This window comes from Thermobia domestica, chromosome 9 (assembly GCF_964235325.1).
Source record: "Thermobia domestica chromosome 9, izTheDome1.hap1.1, whole genome shotgun sequence".
Taxonomy (NCBI): domain Eukaryota; kingdom Metazoa; phylum Arthropoda; class Insecta; order Zygentoma; family Lepismatidae; genus Thermobia; species Thermobia domestica.
The window spans coordinates 169,827,188-169,854,261 of NC_137462.1; the positions used below are offsets into that span (position 1 = coordinate 169,827,188).

Consider the following 27,074-nt stretch of genomic DNA (forward strand, 5'->3'; position numbering starts at 1 on the left):
ATCAGCAATGAACTGAAAAGAAGTATTAAAGTTTACAAGATAGGAGCTAAAAATTAATCAATTCTATCTAATTGCTGTGATGAAAGTGACAATACATATAAACTCATCGAAATTATAAACAATTACACACTCATGAAGAACACTACTTAGATGGGTCTACAGCGTTTAAATATCTTCTCCCCGTACAATTTTTATCTTATCTAAACCTTTAAGATTGAAACGAAGAAAAGAAACAAAAGGTTGAAGGTGAGCAGAACTTACTTAATGTACTGACAGGATGCATATTTAATATTAACTAGGTTCGTACTCACGTAATCGTCCCCCGATAACAATGGGAAATCTTGACCATACACGTTTAAAAGACTTTAAAGGTTGTCACCTTCCTCAGTGCAAACTCTTTAAGGAAACAAGTTCCCTCGTGGCTATATGGTTAGCGAACGCTTCTTCGGCGAGGAGGACCCGGGTTCAATTCTTGGCAGCAGCTCATGTGGTTCAGATACCACGTTAAGCTGTATGTCCACGTCTCATATAGCCTCGGTGCTGAAAGCGACGGTAATCCCCAATTCACCAACCATTTCAGGAAACAATGCTGCATGAAGAATTACATTCAATGAATTTTATGCACTGTGAAAACAATTTAATTTGTCTTTCTTTAATTATGTATGTACTTCTTTCCTATAGAAATAAACTCTACATGAGTTATTATAACATTATTTTTACAGTGCATGAGATTTACAAATAATATAATTCTTTAAGGTTAGTATAAAGGGACAAGTTTTGCTGATAGATGTCACTACAGTCTTCGTATCTCTCCCATGTATTTTTTACCTTTCACGAAAATTTACAATTTCTCTTACAAATTTCAACCTAGAGACCTCAAATTTTTAGAGAAGGAACTTCATAATCTATTAAAGGAAACAAACCGTGCCGATTTTTTATTTAGAATTTTCTGCATTGTTGAAACAGTTCCATTGTTAAAGGTTTGAATATCCATTTCAACAATCAAGCCATTTCAACAATGAAGAAATTTCTAAATAAAGAATCGGCACGGATTATTGCCTTTGATAGATTATGAAGTTCCTTTTCTAAAAATTTGAAGTCTGTAGGTTGAAATTTGTAAGAGACATCGTGAATTTTCGTGAAAGATAAAAAATACATGGGAGAGATACGAAGACTGTAGTGCCATCTATCGGCAAAACTGGTCCCTTTAAACCAACCTTAAGTAATGTTGTTTTCTTGAAGAATCTGTACTGATGATGATGATAAATGGAAAGTCTTTAAAACGTACTGTATGTGGATGTACATTGAGTAAAAACTTCGTTAATAATACTAGTCTAGTAGGTGTACTACCCATTCTACAATAAAACTTCTTTGCTGCGTCTTCTGTTCATTCATCGAAAATTGTTATAATAACAAGTCAATTTTACTTCACTAACTTTTGTAATTTTGTAATTTTTGGATCTCTGTAGTACAATAGCACAGTCTTATTAACAACGCTGTATTCAAATCAAAAACAAAAGACTAATAGACCTAAGAGTTACGCAAAGAACTAGAACAATAAGTAATTCTTACATTTATCTGTATTTGATTCTTTAATATATATATAAATAGATATCACAGTGGAACTTAGAAATGTAAGATATACGAGTAACGGTAATTGTATTGGACTCTGTAATATGAAACCTAGTATTATTACAAACAAAACTATCTACATGTGTGATAAAAATGTATATTTCACCACTTAAAAGTATTTTAGCCTAATTCACGTACACCAATACAGCTACTACAAAAGTGCCTAGTATTCAATTTGTTGCTTCAGCAGCTCTAGGTTCATATTTATTGTTAGTTTGTGGAAGTTTACGTATCATTTTAGCACCGAGGCTATACGAATTAGTGGAATCCTAACAGCCATAATGGGTTCAAATTTTAATGCTCTTCTACCGGGAGTTGAACCCGAGATAAGATGCTTCAAAGGCGCATGTGCTATCCATTAGATCAGAACGGATTTCGGTTATAGATAATTATGTCACTTTCGTAACTGGTATAAAAACTTACCAATGCTTGCCTTCCATTTGAGAGAAATCCATGTGCCTTTCCTGTGCATTTGACAGAGTCATCTTATGGAAGCCCAAAAACCTTGAAGATTTAGAATTACTTCCTTCGCTTCTTTGGCAATCAAGACTCTTCTCTCTTGTGCTCCTCTTGCGTTTGCCACATAAGATGCTGTTGTATCTGTTGATGTGAAAAAGACATGTAAATCCTTTGAATTTTAAAGATGTTGAGCTAACGAATTTGGGTGATATAGAGAAATAAGGAAAATTCCAGGAAGATGGAAGGAATTCGTTAAACGCGAGTGTCTCACATATGAAAAAGAGATCATGACTGTAAATAATAATAATAATAATAATAATAATAGTAATAATAATAATAATAATAGTAGTAGTAGTAGTAGTAGTAGTAGTAGTAGTAGTAGTAGTAGTAGTAGTAGTAGTAGTAGTAGTAGTAGTAGTAGTAGTAGTAGTAGTAGTAGTAGTAGTCGTCGTCGTCGTCGTCGTCGTCGTCGTCGTCGTCACGACGGTCGTTCTTTGATAAGGCTGTATATTCCTTGGAAGTTGTACAATATTTTGAATGGCTAAGATTATTGCTATGCCATTCCCACCACATCTAACAATCATAACTGTACGAAGTAAATAGTTGTTTTAGACATGTTCCATGAAAAGCAAATAATTAGTAATTTCGTGTAAACAATTACTTCACCGTGCAACATAATTCAATTCATTCATTATTCAGTTCTACTATAATTAATTGAATACAAACATTGTTAATAGCTGATTCTCCCAAGTCTTTGACTCGTCTGCAATTTGCCTGCACGCTACCGACATCTCTTGGCGCCGGTGGGAAAATGAACTGAAATCTTACGGTTTAACGTCACACAATTATGCCTTTTAGGCTAAGGGAGACTGGTGATTTAGGCAAGTGAATGATGATGGAAGAATTGGTGGAATGAGGATGGAGGAAACACGAATACATCGAGAAAACCCACGGACATGGTGTTGTCCACCACAAACTTCCTTGGCCGGTGATCGAGCAAGGGACCTCACGTAACAGAAGTAGCGCGTGTCCCATACGCCAGGTGGGAGGCACCCCGAGCGCAACAATTATTATCCTGGCTTTCAACTATTGAGAATTAGCGTGACTGACAGACACGCGTCTTGCGTGTATAATAAGAATTAAGACTATTTAAAAAAATAGCCTAAAGTTTATCGAATCCGTAACTCAGCAATGTTTTGAAGTTTGCATATTAGTGTTACTCAGAAACTGATAACGATTAGTCGAAGCATCAATAATATACATACAGGAACATTCATAAACACTGAACCATCCATACAAGTCAAGTTCGATCAGTACATCACAGAAGTTATTGAAATGTAATCTTATTTTACATTAGTAACTGCTACACTCACAGGTGATATATTTTTCACTTGAAATATCATCTAAATTAAGAGATTTAAACTATTCATACAATTTACAGTGAGGGCAGTTATCCCAATTCAGCCAGGTATTGGACTACATCGATTTCACTCTTACATATCAACCTATTTCCAAAATGAAATATATATATAACTGAACTAACTACGGCCTATGGAAACCGAAGGTTCAATGCTGCGTTTACAAAAGCCCTCCACTGACTTCTATCCTTAGCCAATTGGATCCAGTTTCTACTTTGTATTCCTATTTCTGCCTGATCCATCTTAATTGTGTCCTCCCATCTGCTCCTAGGTCTTCCTAATGGTGGGTTTCCGATTGGTCTTTGAAAGCGTTTCTACTTTATTCCATCCTGGCTACATGACCTACCTATCTGAGCCTCCTAGATTTGATAACCCTAACAATGTTTGGTAAACCATATAAATTATGTAGTTCCTCGTTATGAAGTTTCCGCTATTCCCCATTCCCATTCCTCTTGGGACCGAATATTCGCGTCAGGATTCGTGACAGAATTCGCGACAAGAGATTTTGGGCAGAATAATAACACGAATTTCCTGCTTTTAGTCGATATGTAATTTCTTCGTGAATGTGGTTTTGGTCTGTTAATACTGATCCTAGATATTCGAATGTAACCACTTTGTCGATAATATTATTTGATATTTTAACGCATCCATAACTTGCAGTATTACGATCCCAACGAATTTCCATGTATTTGGTTTTCTCTGCATTTATTTCTAAACCCAGTCCTTGCAAGCGTTTAATAAGACTTCTGCATTTCTTTCTATTGTTCTCCTATAATTTCCTATTAAAATTACATCATCAGCATATGCCACAACTTGGTGAAAACAATTCAACTCTAGGCCCTGGTTGTTATCTTTGATTTTCCTTACCGTATTCTAGGACAAAGTTGAATAATAATAGCGACAACGCATCTCTTTGTTTCAGGCTATTCTCGACGTGAAAGCTCGTGAACAAAAATTTTCCTACCCGGACTTTACTTTGGGATTCATTTAAACGTATCTGAATTAATTTAATTAGCTTTTCGGTATTCCAAATTCTGTAAGAATGCTGTACAATGTTTCTCTCCTAACCGAGTCGCAAGCCTTTCTAAAATCAATAAATAATTGACGTACCGGGGTATTGTATTCCCACTTCTTTTCGAGTATTTGTCGAATAATAAATATTTGGTCGATAGTTGCTCGATTTCGTCTAAATCCGCACTGATAATCTCCATTAATTTCATCTGTGTTCAATCTTGCTAATAGAATGTTTGAGAGGATTTTACACGTTGCTGACAAGAGAAATGCCTCGATAAGTATTACTGTTTTATCGCCTTTCTTGTGATTGGTACAATTATTGATTCATATCAGCATTAGATAATGAACTAGTTTACATTTATATCCACTTTCAGTTTAGTTTGACAACTTAATTATTTTTAGATTTATAATTCCTTGTCATACAGTTGTTTATTTTTGTCAAAAATTGTACTTGTTCGTTGTCAATAATTCTATTGAATGAAACCGGTGTATAGGTAACTCCACCGAAAAAATTTGGGAAGCGGTTCCTTATACAAGATGAAAGAAAAAAGTTCTAATAAACATGGGTCGAAAAAGTCTCCTTTCAGAGTTATGAACTACCGAAAATTCGAAATGTCACGTTTTAAAACGCCCTGGCTTAGAAACTATAGGGCCTATCCCAAGCGGTTTAAGGAATTACACAGGAACTGGTATACGCCCTATCTAAATATCAATGTTTCAGAATTCACCGGTACCAGTGAAATGAACACACCATTAGTACTTAAAGGAGTATCCCTATACTTCAACTTTCTTTACAGTTCCTTTCACCGACAACGGAGGATGGTAAAACATGGATATTTAGATAGAGCACATACTAGTTCATGTGTAATTCCTTAAACCGCTTGCGATAGGTCCTATAGTTTCTAAATTCGGGAGTTTAGAAAAGTGATTTTTCGAATTTTCAACGGATCATAACTCTGAACGGAGATGTTTTTGGGCCCATGTTTATTATTAGAACTTTTTTCTTTTATTTCGTATAAGGAATGCCTCCCAAAGTTTCTCGGTGGAGTTACCTACCACCCTGTAATATATATATATATATATATATATATATATATATATACACGTTGGTAAAAAATTATACTTAGCTGAATAATGTGATAATAGAAAAGAAACAATGACCAAAATATAAAATAGTTACAAGGAATGAAAAATATGGAAGTAAGCACGAAATAAATATAACGAAATTGGGTTTGTCACACATTACAAAATTACAAGTTTTGTTCGTTATACATTGACATATCGGAGTAAATACGATTTCAATAAATTATCCACACAATTATTAAGAATTATGTTTTTGATGTAAACAAATTATAGATTGTCTGATATGAATAAAATATGGATGTCAGATATAGGCAGAAAACAGTCACTTACATTTGAAATTCACACCAGATAGGCACTTTGGAAACTTCAGTAAACACAGAAGTGTTGGAAAGGTAATCTATCCCAGTAGTTCTCAACTCCTTTTGACCGGCGACACAGTTTACTGATCATCCATGACATCGCGACACATTTTTTTGCTTTTTTTATTATTAATAATAATGAAAATTATAATATTGTAAACCTATAAGTTTCAATAAAGCAGTGACTACGTAGTACTGAGCATCGTTGCTGTCGTTAGAGGCGCTGACTGGTGCACTCTATCTCAAAATTAATTTTAACTAACTACTAAATGTTTTATGGTTTTTAAACTATAACATTTCGTGACGTACCAGATCTATATTATTATTATATAAGAGAGTAAAGTGACTCTCTCTTCGAAGCTCATGCCATATGATATAGCTAGAAACGTGAAATTGGATATAAAACTCCTTTTGTCACGAAAGCAGAATGTGGGATTCTTTTTCTTTCTTCAATAGTTTCGGAAACTCCGTTCCTAACTAGAGAAAGGAGGTAGTTCTCATATTCAAACTTCTGATTCTTCACTAAAAATATGGTTAGAGCCAGGATTCACTAAAGTTGTAAGTATGAAGTTCGATATACAAACTCTTCATTAAAAATGAGAGAACATGTATTAATGAGTTTTTGGAAAATTTCATTTCTAAGAGAATTAAAAACAAGCAATTTCTACAATATTCAAATTTTCTGTTTCATGTTTTATTAAACTATATCATTTTCGTATGAAGAGTAAACACTGCTGCTAGTATTATGATAGAACGAAATATCTTCCCATACAAAACAACGGTCGTAATGGTTTGGTTCTACACAGGCTACGTTCAATGTCGGATTTACGTTCCTGTGCTGATAACTTTCGTTTCTTTACCCATCGACATGGAGTTACTTAACAGTTTTAGCTTATAGTGCAATGTGATTTACGTGAATCATATTCGTTCCATAATTTTGCTTAAATATTTGGTCTAGGAATTAATTCGTGCGGTTTTACAAAAGATGGCGTAACTAGCTTATTGTCCCATAGTTTCGTTGATCCAAACATGCGTTGAAAACTACTGTCATTGAGCATCTTGTTTAGTATATGTCAGTTGCTTGAAGCGGAAACAACAACATTTTTTCTTCAACTGAAAATGGCGCATTTTGTGCCTGATAAAGTGTTTTTGCGGGGAGTTATTCTTCATTGCTTTAACATGAAGAAAAGTGCTACCGCAAGTCATCATATTTTAGTGGAAGTGTTTGGTGACCATGCTCTAGCTGAGCGAACGTGTCAGAAGTGGTTTGCACGGTTTAAAGGTGGTGATTTCAGCTTGGAAGACCAAAAGCAATTTGGACAGCCAAAAGAATTTGAAGATGAAGAATTGAGAGCATTGCTTGATCAGGATTCGTGTCAAACGCAGGACGAACTTGCAGAAGCATTTGGAGTGGAGTTGAGCAAACAACAGTTTCCAAACGTCTCAAAGCCATAGGAATGATTCAAAAGATGTATTATTGGGTTTCACATGAATTGAAAAGAAAGACGTTGAAAGAAGAAAAACCGTTTGCGAATTGCTGCTTCAAAGACAGAAAAGGAAGGGATTTTTGCATCGAATTGTAACTGGTGATGAGAAGTGGATTCATTACGAGAATCCTAAACGAAAAAAGGCCTGGGTGAAGCAAGGTGAACCAGGTCCTTCACAACCGAAACGAGATATTCATTGTGCAAAGGTTATGCTGTATATATGGTGGGATTTGAAACGTGTGGTGTACTATGAACTTCTGAAACTTGGTGAAACTATTAATGGACACCGCTATCGCCAACAATTAATGCGTTTGAAGCAAGCTCTGGCCTGAAAACGACCAGAATGGAATAACAGGCATAATAAACTTATTTATCAAGATGATAACGCTCGACCACATGTCGCAAAACCGGTCAAAACCTATTTGGAAAATGTCGGATGGAAAGTGTTACTCCACCCGCGATATTCACCAAACACTGCTCCGTCTGACTACTACTTGATCGATTGCATGAATAACGATTTGATTGGACAGCGGTTCACTTCTTCAGAAAATATCGAAAAATGGATCTTTGATTAGATTGCTTCAAAAGATGAGGAATTCTTTCGACACGGAATCCGTAAATTGCCTGAAAGATGGGAGAAAGTAGTGGCTAGCGATGGACAATATTTTTGTTAACGTATTCATTTACTTTGTTTTTGAAATAAAGCTTCAATTTTTATTAAAAACCGCACGAATTAATTCCTAGACCAAATATTTATTTCATTTTTATCAAGAACTCTGTCTAGGATGGTGCAGGATTCAAGGAAGTTTTAAGAGCTTATTCTTAATTCACCCAGTCGATGAACAGCAGGTAGGTGTTACAAAAATAGGAGGGCTACAAATACTACAATACATCAAACTAGAAGCATGTTTTGGTAATATATTAATTCATATTTCAGCAAGTGAAATGGAGATTATTTTTAAGTTTTTAATTGACAATGTCTTGAGATATATATTGAAAATGTTAGCTAGTTTATTATGTTAGAAATCTAAGCTCTGAAAACAGTTTTCGAAGTGTTAACTCTATCTTGCCAAACTATTAACAATGAAAACAACAACAACAAAAGAAACAGTGGGAATATGAAACAGAATATTTATACCAGCCACATTACCTGTTCTCACTATTGCTTGAATGCTTGAGAAACTTTTTCTTCTTCACTCTTGGAGGAGGAAGTATAGAAACAGCATGAGATGTTGAAGGGCTGCCAGGGTCTGGATCAATTGCCATTCGCTTGAATTTCCGCTTCCTGAAATCGCAGCACGGGGAAATAATTAAACAAAGAGGTAAACAACAATCAAAATTCTCCAAAAAAGACTAAGAACGTTAATTATGTTCTTAACAAATGTTCACACAAATTTATCCAATCGTGAAAACTGCCATTTCCTGTTCAAGTATTACCCAAATATTCAATAATGCGCGAATTATACCTACACAAATATCTGCCTGTTTGTCGTAACTTCATTTCGGTACAGTGTAAAATAATACATACATGTAAGTATGATTGTAACTTACTCGACAACTATTCGATATTATTCATAAAAGAAAAAGGTAAAATCCAAGACTGTACGTAATTTCTTTTAGTACGAAGAATGCAGCATCAACAAGGTAACAGCTTAAAAAAGATGTCAGTTAAAAAAATTTTAAACATACAAAAACCTTCAAATATGAAATGTCACAGAAATGAATGAATTTGTTACAACATACAAAAACTACAACAACTAAACAGACAAAAGCAGCAACAGGTTGTTAAATCATCGAAACACCCTTCTGTACAAACTTGTTTCCCCTATGAAAGAGGATTTCGGATATAATCTGGTGTTCAGTGGGAAAGTAACATTCCATATATATATATATATATATATATATATATATATATATATAAAAGGAAAGTGAACAGCTAGAGCCATCTCAGGAACTGATCGCGACATTTAAGCAGAAACTTAAATTGTAAACTTGGTGTGTCCTGTTATAGGGGATTGCATATCTGTCTGAAAGTTTATGGTACGACGTTTTCAGTTTTCCTTTCCTTGTATGTATTATGTCTATTTGGTTATTTTTCAATCGAGATAGGTGTAACACCTTATTAACTGCGTCTATAAACAGTGTACCTAAAAGGTTTCGAACGCGTAATTCAGCACCTTTTTTTACCAGATTAAGTAATTTGCATGAAGATCGATTCCTTTTATGAAAACATGTCCTTTATGTGCAAAGATTCAGAATGAAGCCTCTTGATAAACTGGTAATCTGTGTCGGAAAATGTTTTCGGAACAGCTTCTGTCCATCTATTGCCCTTTTTACTCCATAGCGATCAATGTAAAAATCGGAAATGGTTGATTTCTGCGTTTCTGGTTTGACTAGAGGGTTTCAGATAGAAACTGAGATCTATTCTTAGAAAGTTAAATCGATTCCAAAAGCAATCGCTTCTCGTTATCTCTTAACGCATACGCTCTATGAAGATCAATATTGAAACTGAAAGTTTCGTGGAAGGAAACTGAAATGGGTTTCTATCATCTTCGGTTTTAGTTGAGTTAAAGATGGAGATGACATGTATTCTTGACACGCTTAATCGATACTATGAAACCGCTTCTAGCTATCTATTACTGTTTTTTGTTCTACAGTAGTTAACGTTAAAATTGGATATGATTAATTTCTGCCACTTCTGACGCATGTCTTCCGGACGGATACGTGCACAGAGAAGATAAATATACAAAAGAATTTCTGAATGGTACACCATATTCCTTAAAATTAAATTTTAATTAGTAATTTTGAGAAATCATTGAATAAGTAACCGTAATAAAACACTGAAACTTGGAAACGTAAACAAGCTGTCCGTGCCGCTTTCAACTTACATGAATTCCAATATTGTAAATAAATAATAATTTGCCAATAAACGTAAAAATTACATCTATCTCAGTTGAAAATTGATATAAAAAATGTGTCAATAACAATCTTTAAATACATATGTTTACATTCGTTTGATTAAAATCGAATAACCCATCACTGAAATCCCGAACATCATTTAGACTTATCCTGTACACAAATTACTACTAGAAACCACTGTAAATGTGCAAACTGGGCTTTACGAATACTTTTTTATTTCTTTACTTTTTTCCTAAGTCTATTCTCCCTAGATGGTAAAGCGATTTAACTCAAGATTATAGCGTACCGTTTTTGTATTATATGATAATACGTTCACTATATTCTGATAGTAATGTTTCTTCCATATTAGTGACCTCCCTCGTGGCTATGTGGATAGCGAACGCGCTTCTGGCGCGGGAGACCTGGGTTCGATTTCTGGCGGGAGCACATGTGGTTCGGTTTCCACGTTAAACTGTAGGTCAACGTCTCATACAGACTCGCTGCTGAAGTCAAATCATATCTTCCATACCCGTTTGAGGATTACTTTGTTCAATTATATATAAAACATGTTAAGTCCCAACAAATATTATCATGGTTACCTTTTAAATTTTTAGTTCACTCTTTAAGAACTGATTACTTCATAAAGATTAACTATAATTACACATTAGTATTGAATGATTAGAGGTTAAAATTAACACTTAAAGTAGTTAACGTCACAGGAATAATGGAATATTATAACAGATTACAGTTTCTTCAATCTAACATGATTAAAATACTTTGTGCTGACTTTTACTGCCTATATGAGGCTCTGATGTATGGAGGCTACCAAGCCGTGAATCGGAGGTTACGAAACACGGTTAACTAACAACGTACAATATAACTCTGACATTCCACTTAGCTTCTCGGTAATATTCAACTCAATTACGTCAAACATAAAATTTTGTGTTGAAAATAGTTTTCAAACTTCTTTTTTTATTACCTGGGTAATACCGAACGCGTTTAACTTCAATGAGATCTTGGTTAACAATGGTAAATGCTTCTGATGTACACTCGTGCTCAAAAATTATGGACAATAGTAGTTATAAGTACTAGTCATGCTGTTACAACAGACTGTATACAAACACAGTGAATTTGAAGTGTATCACAAGTAACAATACACATAAAACACAAAATACTCAGCTGGGGCCTGCAGAAGGGACAAAACTTACCTGGAGGAATCACGACGTTTGCACCCATGGAATGTCATCAATTTCCTAGTATGCTGAAAAGATGTCAATAACTCCGGACTGCCAGACATGCCGTACAATGACTGGGTATTCTGTTCACACAGTTATCCCACATTTAGGATATGGCGTCGCATCGTATTAACACGTTGACTGCCGAGCGTAATTTCGGATTATGGGTGGGTTCAGGCCAAACGTTCATTTTTTTTACTTTTTAACTTTTGTGACATTTTTAATTTGATTTTTCAGTTTTTAATGGTTTCAATGTTGTTTTTGATGTTTTGAGATGTTTTCAGCCGTGTATACTTTAGTATACACATGGCCTGGGACGGTTCATAGTCCTTTCCAAGCCACGTGTATACTAAAGTATACACGGATAATATATTGTTTCGTTCACTCTTATTCAACATTTTTATTGTGTCTTTAGCATGATACAATGTATAATATATTTTTCATGGGTAGGTTGCTTTTTATACTATCTTTTTATTGCTGGCATAGTATATTGCTGAAAGGAATATTACAAATCTTGTTTCCCACAGTAATTCAATAATGATTTTTCTGTCACTTGCTGCAGTCCCAGAAAACGTATCATGCAAGGCCATTTGATTATATATATATATCCATTGAAGACTTCCCTACATTTTAGTCGACGATGTATTGAGCTTTTGCTTTACCCTCACCTCTCCTGTTTGTTTGGATGCAGACAGTTGTGCAGTGGTTTGGTGAAGGCATCAATATTTCCCTCATGTCTTTCCACTTGCTCATATTGACACCTTCGCCTATTATTCCAGAGAAATCTCTTAGTATAAAAGATTTTAGAGAAGAAGTTATCCTGTCGTTGGCAACCCCAAGCAACAAACTCCTCAAGAAACAACCCCAACGGCAAGAAAGGAGAACTCTCACTATTTGGTTGACAGAAAGTTCAGGGAAAAATCCAAAAAGGGGCGATGTGTTTTGTGTTTAAAAAGTATGGAAGAAGTGGTCAGCTAATAAATGGCAAACTGAAGCGTGCACCTCAAGTTGTGACCTATTGTGACACCCGCCCTAAAAGTCCATATATGTGTAGAGACTACTTCAATAAGATTCATTAGACTTGTCATATTTCCTTCTAATAACAGGAATTAGATATTAGAAGCAAATCATATTAGATATTAGTGATTAGTGATCATATCAGATATTAGATATGATAAGGAAATCACTGATTCATATTTCATTCTAATTACAATTCAGGAAAGCTTTAATTGTTTGACATTTATCAGATTTATGTGCGTTTTCTTCATGTATTACAATTTAGGAAATAATGTTTTATGTACTGTAGTGCAAAAATACATTACATTATATACATTGTTCAAACAAAACGTAAAAGGAAAACAGCGTACCCATATATCTATATCTTAGTTTTGCTTGCTGTTTTTTTGTTTTTAAATGATACATATAGATATTGTACCAACAGCAGGTTTCAATATAAAAGAAAATTCTGTACTGGATTCAAAACTTGATCCCTCTTCCCCAGAAAACAAATTCCATAAACTGACAGCAAAATAAAAGACACTCAGGTCACATGTGATATCTCTTCTAAGGGCAAAGTAGGATGATCAATAGTTAAGAACACACATGACCAAGAAGGAAACCTAGTGTGTGTATACTTAAGTATACACGTGGCCTGTACTTACCTACGCCGTGTGTATACTTAAGTATACACGTGGCAGTGAACGTGTTAAAAGCACTAGGAAATGAATGATGTTTCCACACTGTATCATTTGAGGGTATCTATGTATGCTCAATGAGATTTAAATTAGGAGAGCGGGCTGATCATGCTATACGCCTGATACTCTCAGCCTTAAGGTACTCATCGATCAAGGCTGCTTGGTGTGGATGTGAGTTGTCCATAAAAACGGAAATCAGAATCCACTGCATCCCTGCAAAGCTGTACATGCTGGTGGAGGATGAGGTCGCAATTCATCTGAGCTGTAAGAGTTAGCCGTTCGAATATGTGTAAGTAAGTGCGACTTCGCAGCATGATCCCACCTTATATCACAATACTATTATTCTCCTAACGGTCCCATTCTGGAATATTGAGAGGAGCTGTAACTACTACTAGATTAGTTAGTTTTAATACAGCAACAGCCACTTTGTAAACTAAACTTCGGATTCGTCTGTAAACAGTACACAGTCCCGCTGTTCCTTGTCCAGCCAGGTGTGCAGTACATAAGCCCTCTATGAACGGCGGTCAATGGGACAAACTGCAATTCCTCGTGCAGGTAACCGATGTTCATAAAGATTAATTATAATTACTTAGATATTGTAACTTGGAAAAACATTTGTCTTAGTAACGACAAAGTGGTCCTAGCAAGCGCCTCTGCTGCTGTTAACCCCCTGGCGTCTGACAGCTAGTTAACAGTCTTCTTGGAACGCTGCTGTCCTTGGACGTCTGCTATTGAACCATCGTTGAACATTTCCGTCCCGCTGAAGCCACTTCCACATTCTAGAAATGACTCCTTGTGGGACACTCAGTTCCTCCGATACGAACACTTGTGTTTGAACTCACTCCTGTCATTCAATGATCATACCGCGCTTGGAAGTCATCGAAATGAGTTTTACACTTACCAGTCAGAGATACTTTCAGCAGCTCCAAAAATAGTTCTGAGCTGTAACAAGATACAAGCTGGTTTACGCTGTTCTGTGTTCTTGGTATTTCAGTACTACCACACGGTCAGGTGTATTGCGTTGTTCACGAAGATACATCCGATAGTAATTTTGTATGTATCGTATCGTAACTACTGTTTCAATCGTTTGTCTCTATTCTTTTACATTACTTCTAATTTTGAGTGTAACTGTATTCAAGTAATATATTCTCTGCATGCTTCTTACAATACTTTACTTTTATTTATTTCTTATATTATTAAAATACCTTCTTGTCGTGGGATGAACTGGAGAGAAATTTTCATTCACCGAATCTGACTCCACAAAGTTTCCATGCAATCCTCCAATTTGTCGAGACTGAATACTTAAAGGAGCAAGCCTTTTATGAAGATCTGGCGCAGGACTAATATCATCTGAGTCGCTCTGAAATCAAGGAAAAATATTTAAAAACAAATATTGATTTTTACTTATAATTTGCGTACAAGACTAGTACAATATAACTACATAAAGGAGTTCTAAACAGCGTACTTTTAAAAAGTGTTTTAATATTGGCTCAGTCTCAAAGGCTCAGTCCCTTATCTCTACAACAACAAAACAACACTCATCTGATACCGGCAACCGACCTTCCCGCAAATGTGATTTTCGAAGTTGCGTTACGTTCAGAACTTCTCCAAGTAACCTTTGGTAGATGATGTGTATTTTATTATAAGAACTCGTTATATATAGGAAATGAAATGAAATCTTTCGGTTTAATGTCCCATGATTATGCCCTTTAGGCTAAGAGAGACGGGTGCCACAATAATTCAAATCAAATTTGGTAGATAAACCTACACGCTTTGGTCTTAGATTATCATTACAGGTATAAAACGTACGAGTCTCTTTGTCTGCTGTCTCGAGGATAACAGCAATTAAAGATACATACCATATAAGTTAAGTTTTGCAAAATAGAAGTATACGTTTTATGTCCGTGTAGAGTGTTTCTGGTAATCGAACGTAGAAAATTCACATTTAATTACTCACCTAGTTTTGTTTGATTTAATTCCGACTGCAGGTAAGAATATATGGATTTTCAAAGATAAGTGGGTGCCAGGTTTTATAAAACAAGACTATACATGTGTTCTCTGAATCCATCAAAATCCTCTAATAATAGGAATTGATGTTAAGGTTCAAGGTAAACTGGGAACTTTGAGCTTTATAATGAATTTATTACAATTTGTTTTTCATTGATCCAAGTACATAAAAATCGAAACTACTTGCAAGTTGGTAATACTAACGAGTAAAAAACAAAACAAAAGAATCTAAACGCCAGACTTGTTCTTCCAATCGCCACGGGGCAGCATAGATTTATCAAGCCGACTATAACGTTGTATATATATATGGAAAAATTAATAGCAACTATTTGGAATTTTACGCATTCATAAGGAAGTTTCTACATAAATATGCACAAACATACAATGATATATACATCAAATTAAAGGAAATTTTATATAGAATCCAAATCTACTCATATGCATCTTTACAACAATTGATGATATTCAACAAAATATGACGTCAATTGTTAAGTAAAATGAAAGTAAATGAAGTTAAGTGAAGCGTACTCAATTGACTTTGGCTCAGTCTAATACTTGATTGCATGTCCACGCTTAGTAATAACGTCTTTGCATCGATGTGGCATGGAGTTTACTAACAAGGACCGGACATGAACCTATCATCCGGATTCGCACGAAAAATTAGCTGCCATGAACAACGGAGTAAGTCCCTGGGGTTCTTAACCCTGTTAGTATAAAGAAAATCGTAGACTCGAAATGAAATAGCTACTGCATCAACACTGTTCATTGGAAAGTCATGGTTTATAGCTCATTCTCTTCAGCATGAAATAAGCTTTCCAGAAGTGCTATGTACTGGCGCCCATAACGTACTTGAACAGAGAAAATTGGGAGAATATCGGGAAAATTCCCTCCAGAAATCCCTTCCATCAACTTTGGACCTCTCTAGAGTGGCTCCGAGTAAAAGCACACAATCCAAATATATCTCGAAAAATACTATAGGGGATAAGAAATGTGTGTACCACGTTTTGTATTGATAGACAAAATAGATATGAGGAGAAAGCGAGTTTTGGTATACAAACTTTTCCCTCATATCTATTCCGTCTGTCAATACAAAACTTAAAATGAATTTCTTCATGACGAAGCATCTGCACATCAATGAATTTGGCCCGATTGAATTGTCATTCTGATTAATGATTCGAAAATTTCCGATACTCTAAAGGGGGTTGCGATAGGAAAGTAGGTTTCTCATTAGATTATCAAACTTCCGAATGCAACGAATATAATGCGATTTCACTCAACAAAGTTCTCTAAAAGTTCACATAATGATTTAGTCCTAACGCAATGAGCTACAAAAGGAATTAATGATATACCATTCAAAAGAATATCAAGTACACACTTAACAAATCAATATTTAACATCTGTAATCTAGTATATTCAATCATTAAACACATATGACGTACTAATTTCAACATTACCACTATTTCCTTCCTTCCATTTTCAGGTTTCATAATCAGTTTCTAGACAAGCTATCCCGATGAGAACAATGTTGAGATGGTGTCTTCAGAAAGAATAAGTTTATATATATATAAGATTACTTTATAATAAGTAGTTCAGAATAGTGGGGAAAACATAGTTACTCGTAAGGACATTTAGAAGTAGTTTAGTTTAGCTGTTATTCTAATTAATAACTTTTATTCAGTAAATTTGTTACATACTTATGTTTAATGTAGTTGTATATTGTCCTAGTAGTAGTGATGTATGCTTATTTGAAGCTACTGGACCGAAATATGTTAACGCAATAGTAAACACAGAGCGCTTGTTCGAGATTAAGTAACGTAAAAAGCATTTTATTTATTTTCATATAATTTGGCAAAACATTCTGTATATGTATTTCTCTTACAATTGACGCATTGCTATACTTTCATAAAATTCAATTATTCTTTATTATATATATTATTATTATTACTGTATAAATATATTTCTATCAATTCGAAGATTCAGTTATTAACTATTATGAATTTCTTTCACAATTCATAAAATGATCGTTCTTAACGGTAACTGCACGTAAATAAACTTCAATAATTCGATTTTTTACTATGGATTCCTAGTTTCGTAACACTGGACAGGAGTTATTATATTTAATTAAGCATGATGACATGATGTCGAAGTTCTCAAACAACGTCCAGTAAATTTTCCATTTTCTCTTTCTATACAAACATATGTGCAGTTAAATATGAGTTAGGCTTATTATCGGAAGTAAATTTAGGTTGGATATACCCCATGATATCAGGTCGGATTTATCGATTCCATGAAGGGAAGTTCCTTCTCAGTTCTAGGATTTCTAAAACTCCATTTTTCTTACGTTCATTCTTCCTGATATTTCAAAAATCTCAATGAATAACACGAACCTTAGATATTTTTCAGAAATATGCCTAATAATTATATATAAGTTTCGACCAACACTGCTCTTACATCATTTCTTCTTACAATAAGATATTTTCTTACTATTTATAAGAGTGTTTCACTGATATTTTAAATCAAATTCCTAGAATGATTCATAAATAATACTACAAGAAATGGTAATGTGCCCATCCCAAGTGCGTAGTCGCGCACTACAAGGCAGATACGATTGGAAAATTCTACCATTTTTGATTGGAAACCGTGCATTTCCAACAATTTTCTTCTTTTTGTTTTTCGTATTTTTACACATAACAAAGCTGGGCTATGGCCCTGGACTTTTGATACATATGGTATAAAATTCAACAAATTTCGTTATGAAAGTGTACATTTACTCAATAATTATGGTACCAAATTTTGTTTTGAGAAATATTTCGATTTATTTATTCATTCATTGCCTTAAACTGAACCTTGCAGCAGAAAAAAAAAATCAAGTAGTACTTCTATTCCAATATTCTGATTGTTCATACAACAGATTTATAAAAACTAATTAAATGAATACATTAGGCATTATACAACTAGTAACTGAGATGTTAAATCAATACATACCTGATGAATGCTGGAAGGGCCTTTTTCACGGGACAGCAATAATTCGCCTAAACTACTGCTTGAGTCATCACTTTGAGTAGCCTGACATGTAAGAGCTGAAACATTAAAATACATTATTAGTGTAAATTCCACGTTACTTTTTTTTTACAATCATAGTACAACTTAAACCGAAACAGAACTAGAAATCTGCACACTACGGTATTACTAGGCAAAACTGAAATTTAACTATTACTTCAATTGTTTTCTTGCACTTAACTGATCTTCAACTATATAAATTCAGGAACCGAACTGTAACTTAACTTCATTGCTTCTGTATTTACCTATATGTAGTTTACTTTTTTCCTTTCTTCAACGGTGCCCTTTTTGCGTACTTCTGGTCTTCTATTCGATGGCGGGTTTCACGCCATTTTACCCAGTGACAGTGTTGCCAATTTAGCAATCCAGCGGATTTGGAGAGAGGCAGGTATCATTTTTTTTTCTTTCTTTCAAAAGCGATTAATGGCTTTCTTTTAGCGACTTTTGAAGCGTCTTGGGAACAAAACTGGCGAAATGTTTTGCTGCTTTGCTTTTTAAATATTTCGTTATTGCTGACTGAGCTATTGTAAAAAATAAATAAATAAAAAATAAAATAAAATAAATAAATAAAACGAACGCGAGTCGTCATGTGAGTGCCACTGGGCATAATTCGGGAATAACATGTGGTTCATGACGTCTACTTGTATACACCAAGTGTAACAAATTCGAAAACTTCCTGTGGCTTGTCCCAGCTGACAACACAACCTCTTGATAACCATAGTCGGGCGTCAGGTCAATTGACACGACAATTCGAGACAAGGGAGAGGACAAAATTATTTGCCGGTGATTACTGTACATTCACTTTCCAAATAGAAGAACGGAACTAGGGCAGTGATGGGCAAACTTCCTTAGAAGAAGGCCAAAGAAAGAAAAAAAAATTCTTAGGAGGGCCAATATCATTTATGAAAATAAGAATGGCATAAGAATCTGAGAATTTTTCATAGTGTGGTTCGAATTACACAAGTGTCCCAAACTTAAGCATAATGACTGTTCGAGTACATAGAGCACGAAGAACGTACACAAGTCACACCAATTGGAACGACCTTACCAACATATCATGGCAACACCGGTGTATTCTCATATTTATTTAAAAAAGTAACAGTCACATTTCTTACTATCTATCTATATCTATATCTATATCTATATATATATATATATATATATATATATATATATATATATATATATATATATATATATATATATATAGAGAGAGAGAGAGAGAGAGAGAGAGAGAGAGAGAGAGAGAGAGAGAGAGAGAGAGAGAGAGAGAGAGAGAGAGAGGGAGAGACAAACTGATGATCTATCTTACTATTTCTTCTTAAAGAGTTCTCCGAACATGTGTCACTCTGGAACCTTTCTCAAAAGGTGGAGTCACTCACATGATAATTGATCACTTTAACAAAAATCTTGCTCTTCAGGTGTAACGAAAATTGGGAAGAAATAAATAAAAAAAGCTACCGATCTCTTTATGAAAGTACTGGATATTTTACTGATTATCTTTTTTCAAGAAATCTCTGTTTTTTTTTTCTTTTTCACAAAAACGACAGGCTTGTGCGAATTGTAATTGTAAGCTTGTGTGGCCTGAAGATGAGAATTAATTATTCTTGAAATTTCAACATGAAATGAATAACAGTAAAGACCTATTTTCATCAAGAAATTTAAAAACGAAGTAGCCTATCGTGAAAATAATAAAATAATACATTACTATCTACTAGTCACATTCCGTAACATTTGTTAAAAATTCTTCTTCCCTATGAAATTGTTGAGTTGATTTTAGTTTAGCGTCCATTTCAGCAGCGAGGCTATATGAGACGTGGACCTACTGATTAACGTGGAATTCGATACACATGAGCTCCCGCCGGGAATCGAACCCGGGTCTCCCACGCCAAAGGCGCGTACGCTAACCGTTCCCTATGAAAGTAAGCATATTAGACGATCAATAAAGTTACCATATTCATGCAAACTGTACTTACGGAGATTTCCAGTGGATCGAGCTCGTCTTCTCCAGCTCCACCTGCGACGAGATGATACAGAAGATGAAGTTTCTTCAAGGGCTAAAGAAAGGTCTTGAACTAATGCCTCCATCTTCTGTCGTAAGTCTACAGTTTTTAAAACACGCACTCCACGCTCCATTAGGAAATCACAAATAAATAAACGAATAGAAGCCTGGATTTTTCCCACTGAACAATACAAACACGAATAATCCTCTCACGTTACGTCTACACAGCCACAGCACTATACTTGAGATCTAGAAACGAGATTGACCTCTGAAAAGAGAACGAAGTAAGAGTTACTACATGAACTGATACGATACATATTTATTAAAGAAACACTAACCTTGAACTCCACTTAAGCACCTATATTATTAATTTATTCGTAGATGCTTGGATGAATGCTTACCATCTTTAGTGAACACTAACAGACTGCCCGCTCTTCGCACGGGGAGAGTAAAAATGAAATGAAATCTTTGAGTTTTATGTCCCACAATTATGCCGATTAGGCTAAAGGAGACAGTGATGATGAGTAATGAATGAAATGGTGGAATGAAGAAAGTGGGAGGAAACGGGAGAACCCCGAGAAAACCCACGGACATGCTGTTTGTCCACCACAAAGCTCACTTGGCAGGGCCGGAATCGAACCCAGGACCCCAAACACGAGAGGTGAACGCTCTACCACTGAGTTACCGCGGCCCCCTACACGGGGAGAGTAAGTTTCATTTTGGACATAAAGGACAATGGGATCTGAATTTGGATTCAAACGGCATCAGAAGTGCACCGTTTGTCTCAGCGACCTCAAAAACTGGATTTGATATTAATATCGATCATTTTTAAATATCCCACCCTCCCCTAAGTTGCACCATAAAAGTGAAATGAGACAAACACCGTGTGCGTGGGTTTCCTCCCACTTTCTTCAGTCCACCATTTCACTCATTTCTCATCATCAGCGTCTCCTTTAGCCTAACCGGCATAATCGTAAGACATAAAACTCAAAAATTTCATTTTTTCAAAGTGAAGTGACAAAAAACCATCCCACGCACAAACCTCATCTATGTTGAAAATTTGATCAAGATTGGTAGGGTGTTACAAGAAGTACGAAGTTACAAACATAGTCAACGAGTTGGACTTCGTCTGGGACCCTGCGGAAAACCCTGGGCAAACTCTTTTTTTTTAACCTCAAAAAGTGTGCCCTTGATAATAATGGGATACGTGTTCACCGAGTTTGCCATCTATCAAATCGTTTCCGAACAAATGACTCAGTTCAACTATTTTTTTTTTTTTCATCATAAAATATTCTAACTTACGATATTCCAACCGGTGGCACGTTTAACTTCAGGATTCGTCTAGTTGTAACATATCAAATGCAAACACAACTGTCTCGTTCGGATCTCAGCGGAGCCAGTGCGTATCCTTACCTTGTTAGACGAAACTCCTTCAGTAAAACACAACTGCAATTTGAACTTCTATAAATTACTTGAAGAGTTGATGAAATTTTCTTGTTACACGATCATCCCCTAACCCCTTTTTACGTCGATGATTAAATAAATTCGTGGATGAGGAACTTATCATTTTACTTCTGCATCAACCAAAGGTTACAATCTGATAAAGAAAGTTATATGAGAGCACTGGAAAGGCATACTCTTACCAAAAAAATAATAACAATAAACAAAAATAAAATAAAAAGAATAGTCAAAATCCGCCTGAGTTCTGCATGAACATACCTAGAACATATATACAAACAAGATATATACAAGATCTTATTTAAAAGCATAAAATCTGACTAATGCAAATCACTTTTAACATATAATAAATGTTAGAGATTCGGCAATGTATCATCAGAAGACAAAACTGATAATGTGTTTCATGAAGGCTGAAACTATTATTTACTAGAAGTGATTTCCTTGGATCAATTTCATCTTTCACTCTTGGTTGGCTGCTAAACAAGAACTTGAAATCTTCCGATATCTTCCGTTGCGTGTATGAATTAAAATTCTGTTAGGTTAAATTAGCCCTAGTAGATAATAACTTCATTTCTTTTTCTGAATATAAACGTATCGTATCTTTGTAGGTTAGACATAGTTAGAAAATCTAAAGCTAACACAACATGAAATTTATTTTTTTTTTCAATACCCTGAAATGGTGTTGTTATAACAATTTTGGTAATTTCTGTTCATATTAGTTAATTTAGGGCAGGTTAGGTTAGTTTAGTTTATGTTATATTAGTGTAGGGGTCCCGCATAATTATCCAAAAAATGATAGAATTTCGCTTATTTCTACTAATATTAGGTTAGTTTAGGTTTGTTTATGTTAGGTTAGGTTACGTTATGTTACGTCTAAGAACTTGCATCATTCATTTCTCCTGTAAATTTTGTTTTTTACGTGCTTCTGGACCCCTTTTACTAAACATACTCCTATTCATGTATTACTACAGAAAGAAGAAAAACTCAGCACAAATATGCATCTACGTTCGTCAGCGAGAATAGCAAAGCAATAACAGTGATAACAGACTTTAGCATACAAAATTATCATAATTTCCCTGCTAGATGTCAAGTACATAATGTTTTCTTTTGGGCGTGAGCTCGAAAAAGATTTTTACACAACCGAGAACCAACCACTCTCCGAGAAATGTACCTGAAAGACTCATACGTAACACCCGACAGACTTGGGTTTGGGTTATTGCATTAATAAGTTATCCCGAACCCTACTCAGGCTTATAATTGAACGTGTTAATTTTACAGAGCCGTGTGTAAGTAATGCTAATATGTGAAGATCTTACCTGTGAGCTATGAAGAAAGATAAGAAAGAAAATGAAGAGTGTTAACCACGGAATTGTCCATACAGAAACCATTATGCACGGTATCAAAAGATAAAGGAAGCATGGTAGTCTAACACATTAGAAGCAACCACAGAAAAGTCCAAGGCATAAGTACGCATAGACTTCCAGAAGACTGTATTACGTAGTTTAATTCTGAATGACTGAACTAGCAGACACGCCTTACAAATACCTGAAGTGAAATTAAACGAAAGTGAGAGCTATCTGAATTTATTCTAAGACGGAAAAGGCCTTCCTTTTAGTGACTGTAGCTTGTGAGGAAATTTTAGTTTATTAGCATTCAAACCATCGCATCGCACTTGCTCACTATGGATGCATCCTGGCGGGTCCATCAGTTTCGCCCTGCTCTGAATTGGAATGGATAAACATCTTGCTCGTAGAGGACATCTAGTACAGTTTGGTATGTAATTTGCATTTGCTTATATGACATACGTTCGCATCTACATTATAAAGCTATATGCAATTGGTGTATAATGTACTTGTAATGCACACATTTTTGTAGAGTATTTGTATCGAATTTTACAGATATTTCTGCTCATAACTGTTAAGCTTTTTGGGGTATGTTTAGTACAAGGGGTCCAGAAGCACGTAAAAAACACAAAATTTACAGGAGAAATGAGTGATGCAAGTACTTAGACATAACATAACGTAACCAAATCTAACCTAACCTAACATAAACTAACATAAGCTAACCTGAACTAACCTAAACTAATGTAATATTAATAGAAATAAGCAAAATTCTATCATTTTTTGGAAAATTATGCGGGACTCCTACACTAATATAACATAAACTAAGCTAACCTAACGTAACCTAAACTAGCCTAACCTAACTTAAACTAACCAACCCTACCATAAACTAACCGAATATGAACAGAAATTACCAAAATTATAACATTTTTTAGAGAAAAGAGCTGGACCCCTTCTGCTAAACATAGGCCAGCTTTTTTAAAGTAAATGTGATCGAAGTCATGCAACTCCACTAATAGGAATACAAAAGGATTCTTGAAGGCTGTAAGAGTAATTTCGTGAAACAAGTAAGCATACAATTAATTTATATATTTTCCCCGGCTTAAACTCCATAAGGCTCCGCTGCAATTACTTGTATCATGTTAAATCTAACCGAATCTAAACTAACTTACCGTATGTTTTACAAGCTGCCAGATTTAATGGAATTTATGACTGAATCCTATGATGAGTGTTTTATTTATAGTCATAAAATCTATGAATGCTGTATTTTCAACCTCTTCAGTACATTGTTCAACCATATTTTCCACGGCCTTTTGTTATGAACGATTACATGCTAATGACGCTTATATTACGGCAGCTCTGCCCTATTGCTTATAGAAGATATTTGCATAGAAAAAAAAAGTCTGTCCCTTTATGAAATTATTTTACCAATAAATGTTCCAAAGCTTGACATTATTCTCCAACTTAATCTTCCATACCCCTTTTGTTATGACTTTTGTTTATTGCTGTGTGAAATGGTTCATGCTAACTTCCGATCGCATGCACACCTGCTCTACTTTCTATCCTGTCAGTTCACTGAACTTCAACAACGCACAATAGAATGCAAAACACCTGCAAGTGAAATATTTCATCAAAAGGTAATGACAGGAAATTCTGTTTAGTTTTCTCATGTATTACTTACACTGACATTAATAATATAACTCAAATAATCAGTTAAATATGAATCAAATTTAACAATACATTTTCAGGAGTTAAAATAGTAAAATCATAAGATCTGTATTAACAGCATATAACATACCTTTTATGTAGAAATAAGAATTGTGATAAGATCAGAACCACACACATACATGAAATATTTAACACCTTTCTTCGAATTACACACATCTCCCAACATTACATTCATTTCACCACAAGTCAACATAACGCAAACAAATTCTGGCTCTACCTCCTTCCCCTAATTGTTAAATAGCACAACCCAACTAAATATACTGTACTTCATCAGCAGATAATTGCACATAAGATGGAATTGATTGACACCGCACCAAATCTACCAAATGCACCGTTCTGCACACTCAAGTTTCAAACAAAATCGCATATGAAGTTGATTCGAATCATAGGCAACGAATCAACGCCCCTTTCCGTAACCATTTACATTAACGCAACGTAAAATGTGTGTTTCAGTTGCGATAAGAGCAATAGCAATTATACAAGGTATCCAATATATAATTCAACGCGAAGTTTGGGATAATAGAATTTTGAACCTGAAGTGATACACAAATAATGGTTATACCAAAATGAAGTTTTAAAAAAATACATGTTTCGAAACTAGGAAGAAACGATTGAAGTGCACTAGGGACCACACAATGTTGCCAGATGTAACCGAAGGTGTAAATTATTATTTTTATTATTATTATTATTATTATTATTATTATTATTATTATTATTATTATTATTATTATTATTATTATTATTATTATTATTATTATTATTATTATTGCAAAAGACGTAAACTGACCCATAACTCATAAGTATGGATGTTCTGTCATTAATTTTCGGATTGTTTATTTGGAGTAGCTTAGGAACTATGGAGCAGAGTAAAAAGAACTTTTCATTTCCTCTGTAACTAACCGGGTGAGGCATCGGTAAGGGGAAAGTAGGGATATCTTAGTTTTCATAAATTAACATTCTGGATTGGCAACACTGTTGATATTTCAGTGCGTCGAAAGGTGTGTTATGGGGCGTTTACACTTGGTCGATTTAGTCGCACGGCTAAATCGACTCGCTGCATTTGCGACTAAATCGAAGCAACTAGACCGAATGAGATCGATGGATGTGTTCAATTGTTTTAACCGAAATTGAATGCTGCTTGTCGACTCGCTCTCCTCTGGTCGATTCGAAATCGACTGGCAATTTTAAAGATGTCCAAGCAAAAAGTAATAGGTACAATTTGCGGTGTTATAGCAGAAAAAAATAGAATCGACCACAGAAAATAGAACGTCTTTCAATTCATTTGCTAGTCGATTAGTCGCTTTCGATCAGCAAGCGATTAAGTTGAAGTCCTGTTTACACGTTCGATTAAGTTGAAAGTGACGTCAATTCAACTGAATCGAACGCAAATCGACTAAGTGTAAACGCCCCATTAAAGGATCTGTCTGCATTATGCATTTCCCGGAAACAACGAAAAAGAAAATTTTATATTATCGTGATAAAACTTGTACTTACATGCACCCGGCAACACTGCTATTTATTTCTAAGGGGCTACTTAAAGCAAGAGATATACAAGAACAGCCCTCGAACCACTGGCGCAAATCCCGGGGGGGACGAGGGGGACATGTCCCCCCAATGTTGGACCTGGGGGGACTGTCCCCCCCAATAATCTGATTTAAAAAGCGCTTTTTCGGATTTGCGTCCGACTGCTCCAAAGGAATGTAAGATGAAATTGATTTCTCTTGGCTTTTCCATTTTTTTGAAAAAAGAATCGTATTCTGTAGTATTTCAAACTGAACTTCGTGCTGTAGTGAGTTTAGTAGTCTCATCAATATGTATTAATTTCACTTCCACTACTTGGGCACAAATTGCAATAAATGCCAGAGGAGGATATGCCCCTCTCCTCATGCTGGAAAGTTGTCTCAGCTGTAGGTACGTGCACAAATTCCGGGGAAATGGGGAGACATGTCCCCCCCAACATTGGAACTAGAGGCTCTCCCAATAATCCGATTTGAAAAGTGCCGATTTGAAAAGTGCATTTTGCAGATAACTGTGATGAGTTGTGTCCGACTGCCACAAAGGAAAGTTAGATGAAATTTGTTTCTCTTGGCTTTTCCATTTATAATGAAAATGAAGGCGTGCGACTGTGCGTGACGTAACCTCATATGAAATCTTATCTCCTCCTCTCCCCTAGGCCCTAGCACACGAAGAGTATATAGAC

At 35.1% G+C, this 27,074-nt stretch overlaps 1 protein-coding gene across 4 annotated transcripts in view; it reads right to left on the reverse strand.

Moving 5' to 3' along the window:
• The window catches only part of LOC145695196 (G patch domain-containing protein 2), a 60,658-nt gene extending 35,486 nt beyond the window's left edge, over positions 1-25,172 (reverse strand). Inside the window, exons 1-6 of one of the 4 annotated variants that reach the window (XM_081772177.1) lie at positions 24,945-25,172; positions 20,323-20,616; positions 18,272-18,366; positions 14,485-14,639; positions 8,603-8,737; positions 2,056-2,232 (exon numbers count right to left, since the gene is read on the reverse strand). In XM_081772177.1, the coding sequence (XP_081628303.1) occupies positions 2,056-2,232; positions 8,603-8,737; positions 14,485-14,639; positions 18,272-18,366; positions 20,323-20,482 (722 nt within the window). In that variant the 5' untranslated portion in view covers positions 20,483-20,616; positions 24,945-25,172. Of the gene's footprint in view, positions 1-2,055; positions 2,233-8,602; positions 8,738-14,484; positions 14,640-18,271; positions 18,367-20,322; positions 20,617-24,318; positions 24,657-24,944 lie in introns of those variants that run through there. The other 3 variants (XM_081772176.1, XM_081772173.1, XM_081772175.1) reach the window with 3 other exon arrangements.
• Positions 25,173-27,074: the final 1,902 nt, after the last annotated feature.